The sequence below is a fragment of the Balaenoptera musculus genome, chromosome 19, assembly GCF_009873245.2.
Source record: "Balaenoptera musculus isolate JJ_BM4_2016_0621 chromosome 19, mBalMus1.pri.v3, whole genome shotgun sequence".
NCBI lineage: Eukaryota > Metazoa > Chordata > Mammalia > Artiodactyla > Balaenopteridae > Balaenoptera > Balaenoptera musculus.
The window spans coordinates 1639653-1661532 of record NC_045803.1 but is presented as its reverse complement, the minus strand read 5'-3'; the positions used below and the strand labels follow the sequence as shown (position 1 = coordinate 1661532).

At 45.1% G+C, this 21880-nt stretch overlaps 1 protein-coding gene and 1 long non-coding RNA gene across 4 annotated transcripts; one reads left to right on the top strand and one right to left on the bottom strand.

Annotated features, from left to right (window-relative positions):
* Positions 1-10660: 10660 nt before the first annotated feature.
* LOC118885793 (zinc finger protein 548-like) lies at positions 10661-18949 on the bottom strand. Of its 3 annotated transcripts, XM_036834847.1 has the most exons (5): positions 18826-18949; positions 16945-16986; positions 16449-16571; positions 14747-14882; positions 10661-13216 (listed from the first exon to the last, which is right to left on the bottom strand). In XM_036834847.1, the coding sequence occupies exons 1-5, from the start codon at positions 18880-18882 to the stop codon at positions 11766-11768; spliced, it is 1809 nt and encodes a 602-aa protein (XP_036690742.1). In that variant the 5' UTR covers positions 18883-18949; the 3' UTR covers positions 10661-11765. The 3 variants fall into 3 exon arrangements, with proteins under 3 accessions (XP_036690742.1, XP_036690743.1, XP_036690744.1); XM_036834848.1 differs by lacking the exon at positions 16449-16571; XM_036834849.1 differs by lacking the exon at positions 16449-16571 and having other exon boundaries at positions 14747-14831.
* Positions 18950-19054: 105 nt separating this feature from the next.
* On the top strand, positions 19055-21848 carry LOC118884695. The gene is made up of 4 exons (XR_005017354.1): positions 19055-19366; positions 20000-20086; positions 20312-20481; positions 21547-21848. It is a non-coding gene; the product is annotated as an uncharacterized LOC118884695 (long non-coding RNA).
* Positions 21849-21880: the final 32 nt, after the last annotated feature.

Here is a 21880-nt window from a genome sequence, read left to right as displayed (position 1 = left end):
GTGGATGTTTGGGTTATTTCCAGTTTTTGGCTGTTACAAATAAAGCTGCTGTGAAGATTTGCGTATAAGTTATCACTGAATAACATTCCATTGTATGGATGTAACAGTTTGCTTATCCATTCACTGGCTGAAGGACATCTTGATTGCTTCCAAGTTTTGGCAGTTATGAATAAACCTGCAATATGCATTGTGTGTAGGAGGACATAAGTTTGTAGACATAAGATTTCAGTTTGTTTGGTTTCAAGCCAAGGCATGATTTGCTGGGTCATATAGTAAGAGTATATTTAGTTTTGTAAGAAACTGTCTTCCATAGTGGCTGTATCATTTTGCATTCCCACGAGCAGTAGGTGAGAGTTCTGTTGCTCCATGCCTGTCAGCATTTGGTGTTGTCAGTGTTTTCGATTTTTGCCATTCACATAGGTGTGTAGTAACAGTATGTTTTTGTTGCTTTAATTTGCAGTTCCCTAATGACATGATGAATATCTTTTCATGTTCTTTTAACAGTGTCTTTTGCAGAGCAGAACTTTTAAATTTTAGTCAAGTCCAAAATACTCGGTTTTTCTTTCATGGATTGTGGTTTGGTGTTGTATCTAAAAACTCATTGCCAAACCCAAGGTCTTCATTTTCTCCTGTGTTATCTTCTAGGTGTTCTATAGTTTTTTATTTAGGTTTATTATCCATTTTTTGAAAATATTTGTGAAAGGTGTAAGATCTGTGTCTGGGTCACTTTTTTAAAGCCCCATGTGTTGAAAAGACTATCCTTTCTCCATTCCTTTGCCTTTGCTCCCTTTTCAAAGATCACTTGACTATATTAGCGTGGATGTATTTCTAGACTCTCTGTTCCAGTTTTCTTCATTTATTGTGATAATCATTGTGTGGCTGTGGGGGGGTTTTTTCTTGTTGCCTTTTATTTTATTTACATGGTTTATTCCATTAATTGATATTCAAATGTTAAGCCAGCCTTGCCTTTCCTGGGACAAATCCCACTGGATCATGTTGTATAATCCTTTGTATATGTTGCCGAGACAGTTTTCTGATACTTTGTTAATGTATTTTACATCTATATAGATGAATGATAATGAGTTTGTAGATTTGTTTTCTTCTGATACCTCTGTATCACAGGGGTCCCCAACCCCCGGGCCATGGACTGGTACTGGTCCGTGGCCTATTAGGAACCAGGCCGCAAAGCAGGAGGTGAGCTGCGGGAGGGCAGCCGGGGAGCGAAGCTTCATCTGCTGCTCCCCATGGCTCGCGTTGCCGCCTGAACCACCGCCCCCCACAACCCTCCCACCCGGTCGATTGGAAAATTGTCTTCTGCGAAACCAGTCTCTGGTGCCAGAAAGGTTGGGGACTGCTGCTGTATCACAGTAATTCTGATCTCATAGAATAAGTTGGGAAGTGTTTCCTCCTCTATTTTCTGGAAGAGTTTTTGAAGGATCAGTGATATTTCTTTTTTAAATGCTTGCTGGAATTCCTTAGTGAAGGCACCTGAGCCTGGAATTTTCTTGTGAGAAGATTTTCAATAAAAACTACTTAGTATAGTGCTATATACATTCTCTACTTATGTCAGATTTGATCAGTGGTGTCTTTTAGGAATTTGTCCATTTTAACTAAATTGTCTGATTTGGGAGGAATAGGATTGTTTATAATATTCCCTTATGATACTTTTAATTTCTGTAGGGTCAATAGTGTCTTCATTCCTGACTTTGTTAGTTTGTTGTCTTCTTTTTTTGTGAGCCAACCTAGAGTTTTGTCAATTTTGTTGATCTTTTGAAACAACCAACTTTTTTTCTTTCATTGATTTTTAAAAAATTTTTTTCTGTTTTCTGTTTCAGTGTTTTGTTCTAATCTTTATTATTTCCTTTCTTATCCTGGCTTTGGGATTAGTTTGGTCTTATTTTCCAGGTTTCTTAATATGGAATATTACGTTATTGACATCATTCTTCTTTTGTAATAAGCTTTTTTTTTTTAATTTTTTTTTTTGGCTGGGTTGAGTTTTTGTTGCTGAGTGCGGGCTTTCTCTGGTTGCAGCGAGTGGAGGCTACTCTTCGTTGTGGTGCGCGGGCTTCTCACTGTGGTGGCTTCTCTTGTTGTGGAGCACGGGCTCTAGGTGTGCGGGCTTCAGTAGTTGCAGCACGCAGGCTCTAGAGCACAGACTCAGTAGTTGTGGTGCATGGGCTTAGTTGCTCCGGGGCATGTGGGATCTTCCCGGACCAGGGCTTGAACCCGGGTCCCCTGCATTGGCAGGTGGATTCTCAACCACTGGGCCACCAGGGAAGCCCTGTAATAAGCTTTTTAAAGCTATACATTTCCCTCTAATCATTTAATTTAGTTGTAGCATATCAATTTTTTGTATGTAGCATTTTTATCTTCATCTAGTTCAAAATATTTATGTTTGTAACATTTTCCCTGTAATCTCTTCTTTTACCCATAGGATATTTGGCAGTTTAATAACTCTTTCTATTAAATTTGCAGGGATGGTATCACAGAGCAGGAAGAATGCTTTTGCTTTTTCAGTCAATGGCCCAAGTGTTAACTGTTGAAATGGGGAAAATCTGTGGGTTATTTGAAATACCTTCCACTCTTAGGAAGAGATTGAGCTAAGCTGTTGGTGTTTAATGGAGAAAAAATAGCAACCATACCTATCAGGAATTGATGAGGATGACCATCTATAGTTAACTCATCTTGAGGGCTTAAAGGATATGGCAGGTTATTGGGCACTTTTCCTTCCTCAAAGCACCCTGACTGCTCTGATTTGAGGGATTTTCTTTTTTCAAATAATTAATTAATTAATTAATTAGGCTGTTCCGGGCATTTAGTTGCGGCACGCGGGATCTTTGTTGCGGCATGCGGGATCTAATTCCCTGACCAGGGGTCGAACCCGGGCCCCCTGCATAGGGAGCAGGGAGTCCCTGAGGGATTTTCTTTGTCTTGGTTTTTCTTCATAAGATGGGACAACCTTTTTTCCAGTGTCCCTTCTACTTATAATATTTACAAGTGTCCTTGTCAATAGGTGGTTGGTTGGGACGTGGGCCCCTTAGCCCCTGCTGATCTGCAGGGACACATGTTTTCCTCAGATCCTGTCTTGTAGATATGTAGCTGCCAGGTTTTATAGTTCAGCTAAAGGGGCTAATTATTCTAAGTTCTGTTTTTGAATTAGGTCTCCAACTTCAAACTTAACACCACTGGTAAAATGACATGAAACAGCTGCTCTTACATAAGCACCTCTGTGACTCCCAACTGTTGAAATTAGGAATTTTTTCTAGTCTGTCCTGAAAATCTCTTATAGTTTAAAAGTATTTTTGTTTTAATGATTAAATTACTCTACAGTCGATTTTTGTTGTTAATACTTCAGGTATAGCTTTCAGGAGACTTGGACCTACTTTCCTGAACTTTCTATGATCCTCAGGTTTATTATGGAAAGAACTCCCGTCAGTCCCTTCCTGGTCAGTCCAGTCAGCTTTTGCCACCTTTGATTTAGCATCTTAGCTTCCAACCACCATGTACACAAGTTGTGTAAGTTAGGTGACCTTGGTCAGATGTACCCTAAAGAATTCTAAACTTTTTAATGATTACTTGCTTGTCTTATTTGAGTTGAAAAGAATCTTTAGTTATACCTCTTAATTCAGCTCAGGTACAAGGTTTAAATTCTAAAATTTTCTGTATGCCTGACTCATGGCTGGAGTGGATCTTTAGAGATAACTGGCATTTGGGGTTTTATGAGAGTTGGGAAAAGGTGATGAAACTGAGTCCCCCTAAAACCGAGTTCCCCTGCTGAGTTTATGATTAACCTCTCTATCCAAAACTGTGTTCCCTTTCTTGTCCCTTTCTACCTTAATCCTGTGCTAACTGAACACTAATCAACCAGAGTCAGATGACTAAAATTGCCGTTGTTGATAACATCGTTAATGTACAGACAGGGGTGTTTCTCCAGGGCAAGATGAGCTAACAGAACTTCCAGGTCATGGACCACCAGACCAGAGACTCGTAAACAATAGGCATCCTTATTCCTGAAACTATGATTAAGAAACGTCACAAGATGACGATTAACCCCAGCTTCTTTGTTCCTCCCCTCTAAAACCCCCCAACTCAAAGACCCAGTTGCAGTGGGTGTCAGACTTGTCTCTCACTGCCTTGATTGGTGCCCTGCAACAAACCCTTACTTTGCTGCAAACACCCAATGTCAGTTTGGCTTTTGCTCGGTTACAGTAGGGGTTCTGAGCAAGGGAAAGAGTAGGGGGAGAGGTGCTAAGGAGAGAGATCAGAAGGATAAGGGGGTGGAAGCGCTGGATGTGGCACGCTACTGCAGGACAAGGAGAGGGTGGATTTACAGGGGGATGAGTCTCCTTTGTTCCTGCTGAGTTCATCGACTTGCTCATTAGTTTTGGCCAAAGAATCTTCTAGTGATGTAACTTTTATTTCAGAATTTAATTTGGAGTCCTCTGCATACTAAGAAAAAATACTATCCTTCGGGCCTGAGAACTCTTATTTCCTTTATTTTCAAAGATGTCTTACAAATTAACCCTTTTGTTCAAATCAAGTGATCCCCAGAGTGGCCATTGAAGGCTCAAACCATCCTTGGTACAGTTACGCTATTCGGAAACACAGGCACAAGGGACTTCCCTGGTGGTCCAGTGGCTAAGACTCTGCTCCCGGGCTTCCCTGGTGGCGCAGTAGTTAAGAATCTGCCTGCCAATGCAAGTGACACGGGTTTGAGCCCTGGCCCGGGAAGATCCCACATGCCACGGAGCAACTAAGCCCGTGCACCACAACTACTGAGCCTGAGCTCTAGAGCCCTCAAGCCACAACTACTGAGCCCACGTGCCACAACTACTGAAGCCTGTGCGCCTAGAGCCCGTGCTCTGCAACAAGAGAAGCCACCACAATGAGAAGCCCATGCACTGCAACAAAGAGTAGCCCCCGCTCGCCGCAACTAGAGGAAGCCCGCATGCAACAATGAAGACCCAACATAGCCAAAAATAAATAAATAAATAAATTTATTAAAAGACTCCGCGCTCCCAATGCAGGGGACCCGGTTTTGATCCCGGTGCTGCAACTAAAAAGATCACGCATGCTGCAAGTAAGACCTGGCGCAGCCAAATAAATAAAGAAAAAAAAAGAAACACAGGCGCAAGAATTAGGATTGTAACAAGAATATGAAGATTTAGACTTAGACCACCCCAGAGGGCAGGCAGTGATCGGTAGGTATGGAATGCTTGTGGACCTCAGGTCCCTAACCTGATGGTTGGCTCCTCACCAGACAGACCCACCGTGTTCCCCTGGCATGCGGATACCAGAGAGAATGCTCTCTCTAGCTTATAGCCCAGCTCTCAATACAACAATTTTAAGATGGAAGGAGACCTCATTTGGTTTATTGGTAACCTTCAGGAAAGTTTGTCCATGTAGCCTCCAGTACTATGAGAACTGCAAACCCACTGGTCTGTGAGGCTGGCCTGAACAACAGGCTTATAGGGCAGTGCCTGTGTTCTACCCTGTGATTCAACTTCTCGTGAGAAACTACATTTTTAGACAGCACAGGAAAAACAAAAACAACCAGTAACTCAAAGGACATCAAAAAAGGTATGAAAAGGAATAGCCTGATTCACCCAAGTATCTCAACAGGGAACTATCAACAAAATCCAGGTGTCAAACTGAGAACGAAAAGCCAAGAAAATCAACACAGAGCAGAGTTTAGACCTACTGCTGATTTACCACGTCGTCACGGACTCAAGTTGCCCTTGAGCAGCAAGGCACGTGGACATCTGTGGGTACTGCACCTGGTGGAAGGCTAGGGTCTGCGGTGACAGCGTAAACCATATTTCAGTGGGACTTCCACAGTAAACATAATAGGTTGTAACAGCTTCTACAGTGGATACATCCAATTTATCTTGTTCCTTTTGTCCATTGAACGTTGATTAGTAAGACACAGGCTCAACAGTAGTGTGAGCTGGAGGACTGATGATATACAGTGTGGAAGCTCCTTACAACTTCTCCTGTTACTATTTTCCCTTCTTAATCTGAATTTCTCATAACAATTACTTTTTTATTTTTTTTAACAATTACTTTTTCACTTGCTTTAATACTAGTTGAGGAAATCATATAACTCTCATGCTTAACTTTAGTAATGTTGATTTATATCTGTCCATCATTTTCAATATTGAATGAACAATTGTATATCATTCAGAGACCTCAAAGAGGACTTTTACCACATTTAATAAATATCCACTCTTAAGAAAATTCATCACAAAATTTATATTTGCATTTTGCATTTTTATATTCGGTATATACAAAAAATAGATAATAGCAATTTCAGCAAGAAGAGAAAACATTGCCTTTGAAATCTCACGTGTGTGTCAATTTGTCTGTTACAAGTCCAAACTCATAACTGCTAAGAGGTTGAACCGTTGAAAGGTTTTCAAACTTGTGAACTGACAGTGAATTGAACTTGGTATCTGATACAAAAAGAAAAAGAGGGAGGGGGAACTTTCTGTTTGCCTGCCTGCTCTAGTTGTCAGGCAGTCACCTCAAAAAAAGCCAGAGCGGGTCTCATAGGAGCTTTTGGGAAGTCTGGCATTCAGGAATTGGCAGACTTTCAGAAATGGGCATGTTTAATGATTGATGGACTTCCAGGTTTGTTACTCTGCTCACTACTGTTGACTAGGACTTTCAGAAGCAAGGTTGCTATAGTGAGGCACTTACTGATTGGTTGTTACCTAGGGGCTGGGGCTGTCACTGATTGGCTGTCTTTCAGGACTGGGGCCTGAACACTGATAGGCTGAATTCTAGAAGGTTGGGACTATCAATTATTTGTGAATTTTCGGAAGCTTCAGTTTACTGGGATGAGGCTGTTGCTGACTGGCTGGCTTTCACAGGTTATCTGAAGTTATCTCTAAAAAACCATGTTTTCTTGTTCAAGATTTTGGAATTGGGCTAAAGAACAGTCTTTGCCTTCCTGTTATGAAAAATAAACACTTTAATTATTAGTCCCCTCTGTTGTTCTTCCTTAGCCAGACCCTAAGGAGAGACCAGAAGGCATTGTCCAGGAGGTTATTTCTGGGGCTATGTTTATGAGCTAATGTTGCCACTAAGTGATTTAACTGCCAATTACAGTGAGAGAAAAATAGCTCTAACTGCTGAGTTTTTGTAATGTATTGTAAAAAGCTAAGTACAGGATATTTAGGGCGTTCTGACAGTATCAATACAGGATACAGGATGTGTGCTCTATATGCAGAACAGCTGGCAATCCTATTCCTGATGTCTATCATGCACCTACTCTTGGACCTGAATCCTTGTTAGTGCTCATTGAACAGTTGTAGATCAGTAAATACACAACAGCACAACTTCTTTATTCATTTTTACCTCTCTGGCAACTCCTTTTAAATATTGTCTTTACCTCTCCCTCCAAGCTGTTAATGCATCATGTTTTCAAGTATTTAAAAAAATAATCACATTTTGGAACCAAACTCTGAGTGTGGCTAAGGTTTCAGCAAGCCTTGAAGTCTCAGCTTCATTCTCTGACTTCTCAGACTCAGTGACTCTTTTTCAGACTTCATTGATTTCTTACCTTTTTTTCCTCCACTGTCACAGATAAATTTCTCTAGAACCATTTCTGCCACTTTCCTTGAAAACCTATAAAATTATTATTAATAACATTTAGTAATATCCATTTAACAAGTGTTTTCCCAGAGATAATCTCAACTCCCTGTGTATACTGTTGCTGCAATTACAGGTGAAATGACAAACCATTTTCCAGCAAGGAAATGAGATCATAGAATCCCAAACCTTTATGTCAGGAATAAGATGGCCCCTTTGCACACGTGGTCAAATTCTCAGAGAGGCATATGCTGTCCTGGTAGAAGATGGCATGTGATAAGTCCCTCTTCTTTTAGAGAGGTTTCACATTTCTTAAAAGAAATGGAGTAATCTCAGAGTTAATTAATTAATTAATTAATTTATTTAGGCCCTGCTGTGCAGCATGCAAGATCTTAGTTCCCCGACCAGGGATCGAACGCATGCCCCCTGCATTGGGAGCGCGGAATCTTAACCACTGGACTGCCAGGGAAGTCCCAAAATGGTGTATATCTCAGACATGAAGTAATATTATCTTAAATAGCAATGCTGTTGAAACACCATCACTGACTATTCAGGCAGGCAGGATGTTTTCTGTGGGAATCAGGGGCACATCGTCACCCTTTCTAGTGCCTCCAGACATCCCTTCTCCGAGTTCACCATCCTAAGCCCTGTCTGGGGTCTTTTTATATTGCGCTTGAGAGAAGCTACTGAAACTCATGAAAAGCGAGAGTGTACGTGTTTTTGACAAGCAACAAGATAGCCGACAGCTATGAGAGGACGAGAAGTAACATTATGGTATGGTGGATCCCTTTCTATGTGCAGTCTTTGGAAATTTGCTGCGATTCATGCAGTCTGAAATAATGTCTCTAAACATTTCTGTGACTTGCCGTAGACTACACTGCAAGGAAATCTGGGTATAACGCCTTAAAGAGGCAGAGAAGCCCTGCCGGGTTTACAGCCTAAGAACCTCATTTCCCAGAGCCCTTCACTCCCTCGCTTGGCCTTTAGCCACAATCTGGAACTACCAACCTGGAGAAAGTACAGGTAACGCCCGTAGTGGAAACTACTCTACCCACAAGGCTGTGCAGCGGCGACCGCGCACCGAAGAGACTTCTGGGTAATGTAGTTTCCGCTGCTAACACCACCTACTATCTCTCACAGAATGAGTTACTTCCTACCTGGCCTATTAAAAGCCAAGAGGCACCCTCAGGGATACTGGGAAAAGGAGTTCCCTGCTCCAACCATGGGACAGGCCTTGCTTACTCTTAAATCGCACCCAGATTTGGAGAGCAGTCTTGGAAAAGCCCACAAAGATTAGGGACCTGTAATTTCAGACTCTGTGAACTACAGCAAGTTCCCAAATCTACACACCGAAACAGACACACTATATCATGACACTCTATGTCCACACATAGCTGTCAGCTGTCTTGTTGACTGTCAAATAGACTGAAATTTTAGAGGCTGTTTCATGACATTCAATATGCAAGAAAAGACCCCAGACAGGGCATGAGGGAGAATTGGAGACGGGTATCTTTCCTGCCTTGATAATCAGTGATTGCGTTCCAACCTAGCAAACAACACTTTTATTGAAATATTTATTACTCTCTAAGATTTCTTTCAAAATCTGAAGCCTAGCTCTAAAGGACAGCGAATTATCACATGCCATCTCCTGCCGAGATACATCACTGAATATTTAAAGATGGTAGATGATAAATTTTATGTGTATTTTACCACAACAAAATGATTAGTGATTAAAAAATGCGCTAAGAACTTTTATGACACAAAGACATAGCTGAAAGACACAAGAAAAAAGAAGTCAAATAAGAAAAATCTAGAAAGATGTGTCAGTGGAAGCTTGTTTACGAGGCAGATGGTTCAAAATTTTTTTTTTAAACATCTTTATTGAAGTATAATTGCCTTACAATGGTGTGTTAGCTTCTGCTTTATAACAAAGTGAATCAGTTATACATATACAATATGTTCCCATTTCTCTTCCCTCTTGCATCTCCCTCCCTCCCACCCTCCCCATCCCATCCCTCTAGGTGGTCACAAAGCACGGAGCTGATCTCCCTGTGCTATGTGGCTGCTTCCCACTAGCTATCTGTTTTACATTTGGTAGTGTATATATATCCATGACACTCTCTTACCCTGTCACATCTCACCCCACCCCCTCCCCATATCCTCAAGTCCATTCTCTAGTAGGTCTGTGTCTTTATTCCCGTCTTGCCACTAGGTTCTTCATGGCCTTTTTTTTTTTTTTTTCCTTAGATTCCGTATATATGTGTTAGCATACTGTATTTATTTTTCTCTTTGTGACTTACTTCACTCTGTATGACAGACTCTAACTCCATCCACCTCAGTGGAAGCTTGTTTACGAGGCAGATGGTTCAAAATTTTTTTTTTTTAAACATACCTTAATCCTATGTTCTTTTTTTTTTTTTTCCTTAATTTTTATTTATTTATTTATTTATTTATTTATGGCTGTGTTGGGTCTTCGTTTCTGTGCGAGGGTTTTCTCTAGTTGCGGCAAGCGGGGGCCACTCTTCATCGCGGTGCACGGGCCTCTCATTATCGTGGCCTCTCTTGTTGCGGAGCACAGGCTCCAGACGCGCAGGCTCAGTAATTGTGGCTCACGGGCTTAGTTGCTCCGCGGCATGTGGGATCTTCCCAGACCAGGGCTCGAACCCGTGTCCCCTGCATTGACAGGCAGATTCTCAACCACTGCGCCACCAGGGAAGCCCCTCAAAAATTTTTAAGATATTAATTTCCTATGAAACTGAATTTAAATTTACTTAGACTTCACTTTCCCACTTTAAACAACTTTTTCTCAAAGTGCCTGTCAGAACACACAGCTTTACTACATAACAGAGCCTTGTTTATTCTTATATGATGCCATGCTTTTGCACACACAAAAGGGATAACACTAAAAATATATTTATACACTTAGTGAAAGCAGCCATACAAGAGTAACTATAGGATTCCATTTATATAAAATTCTAGAAAATAAAAACTATATTGGGAATTCCCTGGCGGTCCAGGGGTTAGGACTCCGCACTTTCCCTGCTGAGGGCCCGGGTTCAATCCCTGGTCAGGGAACAAGATCCCGCAAGATGCGTGGCACAGCCAAAAAAAAAAAAAAAAAAAACGACGAAAAAAAACTATAATGTCTCCCTAGAGATGGCAGGTTGGCTAGGGCTGAGAGAATACAAAGGGGCCAATGGAAACTCTATGACAGACATGTTCATTATCATGACTTTGGTGATGGTCCCATTACACACACGTGTGAAAATACATCTTACATTTTTAATAAATGCCGTTTATTGTATGTCAGTACCACAATAAAGGTGTTAATAAAATCTAAATCTCTTCCTCTACAAAAATCGTATCTGGCAAGGTAGTATTGACTCCATCAGCACCCTTCCCCATGTCTTGGGTGGGTCAATTCTGATTCCTTCTCAAAACAGAAAGAAGTGCTCACAAATGCTTCAACACGGGGAAGTTATGCTAAGCTAAATAAGCCAGTTACAAAGAGATGAAAAATGTATGATTACACTCATATAAAGTACCCAGAGTAATCAAATTCATAGAGACAGGTCCGATAGAGAGGGCATAGGAAGAGATGTTGTTTAACGGGTATACAGTTTCATTTTTGCAAGATGAAAAGAATTCTGGAGATTAGTTGCACAAATACTTGAATTTTTAAACACACTAAACTGTACAATTAAAAAGGTAGAGGGTAAACTGTTACATGTATTTTGCTACAATCAAAAATGTAAAATGTAAAAAAAAAAATACTATATGAGGATACTGTTAAGGATAGATTAGAGCAGATATTTTGCTGAAGTCTTTCCCCATTTGCAACACTCCCTCTGTTGTGAAATTTTTGGTGCTGAATGAGGTGGAAGTTTTGGCTGAACATATGCCCATATTCACTGTACTTACAAGGTCTTTCTGCATTGTGAAATCTGTGATGTGCAATGGGCCTGACGTTTCACCTAAAGACTTATCCACATTCACTGCACTCAGAAGGCCTTCCTCCAGTGTGAACTCTTGATGTCTAATGAGTGGGGAGCTGTACCAATTTCCCATATTTTCTGTACTCATAAGGCCCACTTCAACATCAACTCATAAGATGCTCCTCCAGTGTAAGGAGTTTGGAGTAGTACCTAAAGAATTTACCATATTCTCTGAACTCATAAGGTTTTTACCACTGTGAATTCTCTGCTCAGTGAGGTTGGAGTTGTATCTAAAGAGTTCGCCACATTAAGGGCACTCATATCGTTTTCACTGTGGATTTTCTGGTGATGTATGAGGTAGGACTTCCTAATGAAGGCCTTCTGACATTTTCTGCACTCATAAGGCCTTTCTCCAGTATGGGTTTTCTGATGCTGAAGAAGTACATTCTTATGGCTAAAGGCTTTCCCACATTCACTGCACTCATAAGGCCTCTCTCCACTGTGAACTCTCTTATGTCTAATGAGTCTGCAGTGGTACCTGAAGCCTTTTCCACATTCACTGCACTCGTAAGACCTTTCTCCAGTGTGATTTTGCCAATGTTTAATAAGCTTGGACTTGTACTTAAAGAATTCCCCACATTCACTGCACTCATAAGGCCTTTCTACAGTATGAATTCTTTGATGTCTAGTGAGTGTGGAGGTGTACCTAAAGAATTTCCCACATTCACTGCACCCATAAGGCCTTTCTCCACTGTGAACTCTCTGATGTTTAATGAATGCAGAGTTGTACCTAAAGAATTTTCCACATTCACTGCACTTATAAGGCCTTTCTCCAGTGTGAACTCTCTGATGTTTAATGAGTGTGGAGTTATACTGAAAGAATTTCCCACATTCACTGCACTTATAAGGCCTTCCTACAATGTGACCTCTCTGATGTCTAATGAATGTGGAGCTGTACATGAAAGATTTCCCACATTCACTGCACTCATAAGGCCTTTCTCCGGTGTGAATTCTCTCATGTCTTACCAGTCTGTAGTTGTATCTAAAGAATTTTCCACATTCTCTGCACTCATAAGGGCTTTCTCCACTGTGAATTCTCTGATGTTTTATGAAGTTAGCGTTGTACTTGAAGAATTCCCTGCATTTGCTGCACTCATAAAGCCTTACTCCAGTGTGGATTTTCTGGTGCTCAACAAGCATCTTTTCTCGGCTAAAGGCTTTCCCACACTGAGTGCACCTGTAATCACTCTGTCCACTACCACAGGCTTCCCTGCACTCAGTGTCCCTGTGTGGCTTCCCCACACTGTGAGGGGCCGGCTGCTGCAGAAGGCCTGTGCTGCCTGGGAAGTCCTTTCTGTCTCTGTTGCATGTCAAGGTCCTCTCTGCCATGTGAACACTGCTGTTGGTCAGAAATGAAGGCTGCCCCTCACCCCTTCTGGAAAGGTTGTCTCTAATCTGCTCCTTCTGCTGCTGGAAAAGGTTTGCCCCACCAAAGTATAGTCCTGGATCAGAGAACATTCCGTCATGCTCAAGCAGCTGCAAAAAGTCTTTCAAGAGTGGGCCATATATCTCACAGGGCTGGGCCTTCCTGGAGGATGGATCTGGCTTTGGAGTCCTGACCAGTGACACTCCTACAGAAACATCTTGCTCAGAAGGTGCCTCCTCATCCTGGGCTCCATGCTGACAACCTGTAAGCCGAGAAATGCTGGTGAAGTGCATGATGATTTTGGTAGGAGGGGCAGCCCCATCAGAAATGACACACCGAAGACTAGAGCCACAGAGAGGAAGGTCTGCTGTGCAGAGATGGACCTGCGTAGCTCCCATGATGCGAGAGCCCTGACAATAGGCAAGGACTGAAGGAAGATTTACTGTCTCAGTCCATTTGGGATGCTATGACAAAATACCACAGACTGGCTGGCTTATAAAGAACAGAAATTTATTTCTCACACTTCTGGAGACTGGAACCCATAGATCAGTCTGCACTCTCCTGGGTCGCAGACTTCTCATAGTGTCCTCACATGGTGGAAGGAGCTAGGAAGCTCTGTGGGGTCCCTTTTATAAGGGCACAAATCTCATTCATGAGGGCTCTGCCCTCATGTCCTAATCACCCCAAAGGCCCCATCTCCTAATACTGTCACCTTAGGCATGAGGTTTTCAACATATGGAACGTGGTGGGGACACAAACAGTCACACCAGAGCAGGGAGGAGAGGCAGGCCTCCAAGTCAACATGGCCAAGGCTACTGGTGACAGGTGAGCACTGTGTCAAAGGCTGTGCCCAGACCTAGAAATACTCGATACAAAAGAAATGCTAAAGTTCAAGGACTATTTAAGGATACATGCAGACGTCACGACATCTTACACACAGGTCAAATGTTGAACACTGCAAAGGGAGCAATGAAACAGAACATGTGACAAGTCACATGTGAGAGTCACAAAAGTGTGGTTGGAGTGTGACAGAAGAAATAAAAATGAAAAGGAAGAAATGAGGTGTGGCACTGGTCCGAGCATCAATCAATGGTGAACACAGGACAGGTTCCCAGCTCTGACATCACACCCTTTCCCAGGACCTCACACCAAGCCCGGGTACTTCTGAGTGTCTCCTGCCATTGATGTAGTAATGGCCACACTAGAAGGTACCCAGAGTCCTCTCCATTGCTCCAGGTGAGCATTAGTATGGCACCTGAAAGAGGTTAGTCCTACGTGAAAGACAGAAAAAGAAGGGGCCAGCACACGTAGACAGAGATCCGACACAGGGCTTCCGGCATTCTAAAATTATAAGAACTTCACAGGGGAGACTAGTAACAATCAGTGGTTCCCCAAATTAGTAACTAGGTTGGTGCTAAAATTCCTGGCACAGGAGGCCCTAAGAAATGTCAGCAAGAGGAAGGGGTAAGGCCTGGCGCAACAAGAGTCCAAGCATCTAGACTGAGGACCCAACCAAGAACAGGCCAGGTCTGAAGGGGTCTCAGACAAAATCTACATTTCTGACTCCTGAGCCCTATCTTGGAAGGACTCGGAGTAGAAGGGATGGGGCTCCCTGGGGAGAAAAATGACACTGTACACACAGTCCAGCCCCTGCACCAACAACACATATGCCAGGAAACCAGGAAAGGAAGCAGCACCCGTGGTCTCAGTGTGGGGAGTACAGAGCTTCCCCCTGGGAAAAGGGAAAGAACAGAGCACAGCCCAGGGCACTGGGTGAGCATGTGGACCTTACCTAGGGAGGTCACAAGTGCAAAGTTCTCCGTCATCACAGCATGGTACAAGTGTCTCTGAGCTTCATCAAGGAGGCCCCACTCCTCCTGGGAGAAATACACAGCCACGTCCTCAAAGACCACACGGTCCTGCCAAAACTGGAAGAGTTTGGTTCATGAACAGCTTCTTGTTTTAACTATATTTTTGTGGTTGCTGTATTTATCTATTTGCCATCCATTAATTACAGGGCTAACCTAATGGCCAAATTTGTTTACATCTCCCTTGCAATCCAGAGCCCATACTCTCAACCAACTCCTTACCTAACTCTCACACACCAGGTCAGTATTTCCCCTGCCCTAAAGCAGCCCAGGGCCAGGTAACAGACAGCTAGGGACAGTTCCCATAGCCCAGGTACACAGAATTATACAAACTAGTCACCCATAAACTTTTCATCCAATCCTCCCTGCATTTCCCTCAAAAGTCTAATAAAGGCTCTGACCTTTGGTGTCCCTTAGCTTGTGCTCACGCCTCCTGACCGAATCTGGTGCTTCTCCAGGTGGCCCTGTTACATAGTGTACCTCCTCCTCTCGGGAAATATAAGTAATAAAACTGTCTTTCAATGTCGTTGGCCTCTCTGTATCACGACTCACTCGCCTCCACAAGTTAAAATCCTGTGGGTGCAATCACTGATGCACTTCCCTTTTCAGGACCTTCAGCCCTCCCCCTACACATCCGTCCCTGCTCAACCTCCTCCTGGACGTCCCACCATGAAAGATATACCAGGTCCCAGTGGCACCAGTGCCTGCTCTCTCCTCATTACCATTGATCACTGTGTCCAGCACACAGCATAAAACACATGGGGGAGGGAGCAGAAAACCACCATCGAGGGTGTGGACCTGCATGCACGGCCCTACCCCTCTCTTGCCACAGTTTCCCTGGGGTCCCCCAGATGTTGACCCTCAGACAAACTCAGACTTGTCCCTGTCCTCAAGTGCCCAGTGCCAGGGCCCAGGGCCAACCATTCACACTCCTCCTTACCTGCATCTCACTCGTTGGACTGCACCTTCCTCATGACTCTAACCCTTCCACAGTGACAGTTCCACAGACAGCCCCAGCCCACACCATAGGCACTTCCTTCACCTCCTTACAGGGCACTCTGCACATGGAATCCAGGCAGTGAATGGAAATGCATCCAGCATTCAACTCAGCCCAGTCCTGTCCCTGAACACCAAAGTCCCCTCGGGCCAGGGCCTGCCCCAAGCCCTGCTTAGATGGTCTCACCACCTGGTCCTGTTTTTTCCTTCCTCCCCAGCCACCCTTCCTATGTGAGACCTCATGACCCCTTAGCCCTCTCCCCCTTCCGTGTTGCACGAACTGTCCCATAAGCAGTCAGCACCTTCTCTCCTCACGTGAAGCCCAGGTACACCGACCTCCCCACCCACACTGTCACTACGCCCTAAGTCTAGCAACTCTCCTAGCTGACCCCATTTCCTCCCTCGACATCCATCTCATGTCTGCTCTGGCCTCAGAAGACTTTCTCAAGCCTACATCCCGCTGTCACGCACAGATAAGGAAACTCTGCTCCCTCATCTGTCTTCGTGATGTGCATCACCACCAGCCAGGTACCCAACCCACAGACTTAGTCCTGAGGCCCTTCATTCTCACTCCTTGTCCTCTAATGGCATCGCCACCATAAACTAGAAATGATGCCGCCTAAAACTTACCTTCAGCTTCATCCTAGTCCACACACCGGCCACTCTGTTGTGGCCGTCTCCATCCTGAATCCGTCCTCTGAACTCCAGCCCTCTGTGTAAAGGTGCCCACTCAACACCTCCCCTTGGGAGTCTCTGGAACATTTGTGGCATGGACAAAAACGGACTCTTCTTATTCCACCTGAACATTCCTCCTAAAGTTGACTTTGCCCGTTTTAGTTGATGAGGCATCCATCCTTCCTAACAAGCCCAGAAACCTGAAGTCATCCCCAATTCTTCCTATCAGCCCACTTCCTTGAGTCCCTCGCTCTCCATTACATAAAACATGGGGAGCTCTAGTTCAAAATACATCCAGAAACCAACCGATCCTCCATCTCAACAACTAACATTCTTGTGTAACACCATCAACACTCACCTGGATTGCTGCAGGAAATCACCCCCCCCCCCCAATATTCCTGCCTTCAGGGTGATAATTGGGATGGGTGAAAGGTAGGACCCCTCCACTCACCTGTACAGGGTCCATAACCATTTCTGCCACTGCCATGGGATCCTGGGAAAGAAGGAAGCCATGAGAAATGGGTAGCATTGTAGGATCCTACAGCTGAGCTGGACCACCACCCCAGCCTTGCCCTGCCCTGGTATAACGGAATCTCAGCCTGACAGTCTAAGTTCAGTTCTTCAGAAAACAGTACTGCCTCTTACTAGCTGAGTGACACCGGAGAAGAACTACGCCTCCCTGAGCCTCAGGGAAAAGAAAATGCTTATAAAGATAAGAATGCTCCCAACCTCATAGGGATCTAATGTAAGGAGAACATACCATGTATCAGCTATGATTGTACATAGGATCAATAGTTTTGTACATATTTTCAGTGCAAGTGAAGTGGCAGAGTTTTGAAACTTAGGGTCTTCATTTTTACTGCTTTTTAAGATTTCAGAGGATGTCATATATAGAACTTTGCATTGTAAGCAAATACCGAGAGGTAAATCAATGCCAAGCCATTTACAAAGTGTTTGCATAAATTTAACTAAGTGAACAGGCTCATTTCTAATTGCCTGTGTGTATGTATTTAGAGGAATATTGATTAATTAGTGTTTAAATTAGTTTTCATACATTCTTAAGTTAATGAGTCATGGGGAGGGGCTGAGCAGGCAGGTCGGCTATTAGTCCATTCAGCACCAGGCCTATCACTAAATAATCCTCAAAACGGAGCTTGTTGGGAACCCTTGACTGAAGCAGTGGATCATCCCTCTTGCCCTGAGAGGTGGAGGTGAGTTGGCAGTGTCCTTGTCTAGGACCCACTGGCTGCACCAGCCTGGCTGAGTGGCCCTGAGGGTTGGCAGAGCCTGCAAGTGGAGAATCCACACCAGCACACACTGCAGGCTCTACAGAAGGAAAGCTCCTTACTCCATCCAGGCCCCCCTTTCTACAGACATAGCCCAGATTCCCTCCTATGTCAGGTCTGCCCTTTTCTGGAGGGAGCATCAGGGATGCCAGCACCAGCCCTCATGCCCTGCCTTCCAACTCTCAGCCCTCCCCTCCCTCACCACAGGGCCCATCTCAAGTAACAATCTTAAGACTCCCTCCTCAATCTGATCCCCAGGCCATGCCCTGGTCCAATCCACACCCTCCATGCCTTTGATATTTCCAACCCTGCCCCCTTCCTCTGCTTCCAGCCTTTATGTTCACCTCCACATATGGTACTTCCATTTGGTGACATCTCCATCTTCATACATGTCAGGATCAACATGTCCAAATACAACTCATGGTCTTCCCCCTGGAACCTGCTCCTCGCGCTGACTTCCTCATCTCCCCACTTTCAGATGTTCAGGCAAAAAAACTTGGATAGTGCTTCATTCCCTACTTTTGCTTACAACCGTACTTTGTGCAGCAGGAAATCCCGTTTACTCCAAGTTTGAGATTTCTCCAGAATCTCATCCCATCTCCCATGTCGCGCTACATTCCTGGCCCAGCCCCTGCTATAATTCTCCTGGGGTCTATCGCGGTGGTCTCCTCAGCAGTCTCCCTGCCTCCATTCGCATCCCGTTCTCCCAATTTTTAACTTCTAACTCTGGACACGGTTTTCCCATCCCCAATCCCTTCACAACCTTCCATGGATTCCCTCTGCTCAGGTTGCCGTTTCAGGTGAGACAACAACTCCCCCTCTGTGCACGACACAAGTGACTCCAGGCTTCCCCAATGCTGCCGACTCCGTAGCACCTGCAAGCCGTGCACCGGGGGCCCCCCGAGGGAACTCTCTCCCTCACCCCAGTCTACGGGCTGAAAGGGGACCCCTCCCAAGGCCGCCGTCTGTTCTGGACTCTGGGGCTGACCAGCAGGGAATTGAACGGGCGCACCACCGGGTGGGGCCCTGGGAGACGCATCACCCACCTGAGCCGGGCTCATCCCTGAGCCTCTCCGCCTGCTTTTTCGCTCGATCACCTCCATGCCCGCCAAGCGACGTTTAAGCCCGGAACTCCTAAACGTCCAGAGAGCCCCCAAACGACAGGAAGGAACTCCGGAAGTCCCGCCCCAGATGATGCGCACGCAACCATCCATCCCTCCTCTAAGCTTTCATTGGCCCAGTTACTGCCGCCGCCGCCGCCGGTCACCGAGCTAATGAAGGCTCAGCAGGCGAACGTTTTCGTCTGCACGCATTCAGGGGCGGGACTTCCATAGGCTTTATGTGGTGGCCGGTTTTCGTGTTTTTTCACCTTTTTCAGGGCATTGAGTCCTGAGTCGGGACCGAAGAGAATGGAACAGGCGAGGAGAGGCGTTGGCCCCGGTGCCCAGAGGCGGCTGTGAGGCCCCCTGAGCCCGTAGTTGACGGCGGTGCCCTCGTTCCCGCCCCGCCCGCCAGGTGTTCCAGCTCCGTTCTTTCCACCGGCCGGTGACCCCGGTGACCGAAGCTGCGCCGATGAGGCCGGCTTAGGTGGGTGCTGCGTCTCCCGGGCCCCAACCCGGCCCGACTCCCGCCTCCGAGTCCTAAATACGGACGGAGGGGCGCCCGCTCGGTTCCCTGCCGGTCAGCCCCAGAGTCCAGAACAGAGGGCGGCCTTGGGAGGGGGGGGGGGTCCCCTTTCAGCCCGTGGACTGGGGTGAGGGAGAGAGTTCCCTCGGGGGCCGACGGTGCACGGCTTGCAGGTGCTACGGAGTCGGCAGCATTGGGGAAACCTGGGGTCGCTTTTGTCGTGGACAGAGGGGGACGAAGTGTCTCACCTGAAACGGCAACCTGAGCAGGTGGAATCCATGGAAGGTTGTGAAGGGATTGGGGATGGGAGAACCGTGTCCAGAGTTAGAAGTTAAAAATTGGGAGAACGGGATGCGAATGGAGGCAGGGAGACTGCTGAGGAGACCACCGCGATAGACCCCAGGAGAATTATGGAAGGGGCTGGGCCAGGAAGGTAGCGCGACATGGGAGATGGGATGAGATTCTGCGTAGATTCATTGATAGAGCCTACAGGACTTTGATGTGCCATGTATAGCTGTGAGCAGAAGTAGGGAGTGAAGGACCATCTCAAGGTTTTGTTTGTTTTTGTTTTGTTTTTGCGGTTTTGGGGGGAAGCAACCACAAGGAGCAGGTTTCAGAAGATAATGAGTTAAATTTTGGATGTGTGACCCTAAGATACCTCAAGGTGGAGACGGCACGTAGGTATGTGGACATGAAGGTCTGGTTGCGGGGGAAGGGGGCTGGACTGAAGCCGTCAAAAGAGTGGAGGGTGTGGACTGAACCGGGGCATGGCCTGGGGATCAGATTGAGGAGGGAGATTTTTAAGGTTGTTATTTCTGATGGTCCCTGTAGTGAGTGTCAGGAGGGCTGAGACTTTGAGTTTGGGGCATTAGGGGTTTCATCATCCCTGATGTTCTCTCCATAAAGGAGCATATCTGGCATAGGAGCTACTCTGGCCTGTGTCTGTAGAAAAGGATACCTGGATGTGATGAATTGCTGGCCTGGATGGAGATGAAGGTGTAAGGTCGTGTAGACTGAGCCCTGCAGGTCAGCTCTGCTCCTAGAGGAGAATCCCTGTGGGACAAAGAAATAGCCAGGTTTGTGGAGCAGATTGGTTCCAGACAAGCACACTGCTGACCCACCTCTTCTACCCCTCAGGGCAAGAGGAATGAGCACTATAGTCAAGGGACTCCTGCAGTGCACTTGAGGGGATCCTTTGCAAACAGGAAACAGGCTTGTTTGCAAAAAGGAAAAGTACCTGACCTGCCTGTTCAAACTCTCCCTACAACTCATTAAATTCAAAATGTATGAAACATACTTACTGATCAAAACATCTGTTAACCAGTATCCTTCTAAATATGTACACGTAGAGGGGCAGTTAGAAATGAAGACATTCAATAAATTAAACATAGGAACACTTTATAAAAAATTGCTTGAAATTTAATTTACCTGTAGTATTGGTAATACTTTAGGTGTTAGCAAATTTAGTAGAATGTTATATATTCCATTTTCTGAAAACCTTAAAAAGAAACAGGAGGGGTGGGATGAGTTGGGAGATTGTGATTGACATATACACACTACTGATACTATGTATAAAATAGATAACTAATGAGAACCTACTGTATAGCACAGGGAACTCTACTCAGTGCTCTGTGGTGACCTAAACGGGAAGGAAATCTAAAGATGGGATATATGTATATGTATAACTGATTCACTTTGCTGTACAGCAGAAACTAACACAACACTGTAAAGCAACTATACTCCAATAAAAACTAATTAAAAAAAAAAAGCAGAAACAATGCAAACCCACATTTTGAAAAACCCAGTCCCTTCATTTGCACTGAAAACATGAAAAATTGTGGATCTTATGTATAGTTACAGCTGACAGGTAGTGTGTCCTCTTATGTTTAATACTACTATCATCCTTATGAGGTAGAAACCATTGTTATCCCTATTTTACAGTGAAGGAATTGAGGCTCAGGGAGGTTCAGTCTTTAAGCAGAGTCACACAGCTGATAATAGTGACACTGAGGTCAGAGAAACAGCATAGACCATCAGGCTGAGACCATTTTGCGCCAGGGCAGGCCAGAGGTGATAGTCTAGCCCAGTCTGTAGACTCCTAACGTGGTTGCCCATTTCTCAGGACCTCCCTCTTCCCACAGGTTCCCATGGCATTTGCAGAAATGCTTATGGACCTGTACAGGTGAATGGAGGATGTGCCAGACCTTCAACCACCCCAGTTATCACCCTGATGGTTCTGCCACTCCCATATGAAGAATGCTGGTGGCCTGAGATTGTTCACCCATCCTTCTCCCTTCCTTGGGTCTGAAGTCCCTGTGGTTTCACCAAGGCCTAGGGTCTTGAACTCAGTCCCAGATTATATGGAGCTGTTCCCATTTCCAACAACTGATGGAGTAAGATGTGGAAGGATGTCGTGGGCACAGGATACAGAATGTCCAGACGACTGGAGGTGAGACTGAGCTGGAATATTCAGGG

Coding starts and splice junctions, on each gene's coding strand:
- LOC118885793 (XM_036834847.1), bottom strand. CDS start 18,882: ATGGAGGTGATCGAGCGAAAAAGCAGGCGGAGAGGCTCAGGGATGAGC. Junction 16,987..18,825: donor CAGGGATGAGCCCGGCTCAG/GTGGGTGATGCG, acceptor CTTCTTTCCCAG/GATCCCATGGCAGTGGCAGA. Junction 16,572..16,944: donor TGGTTATGGACCCTGTACAG/GTGAGTGGAGGG, acceptor CAAATGTTCCAG/AGACTCCCAAGGGGAGGTGT.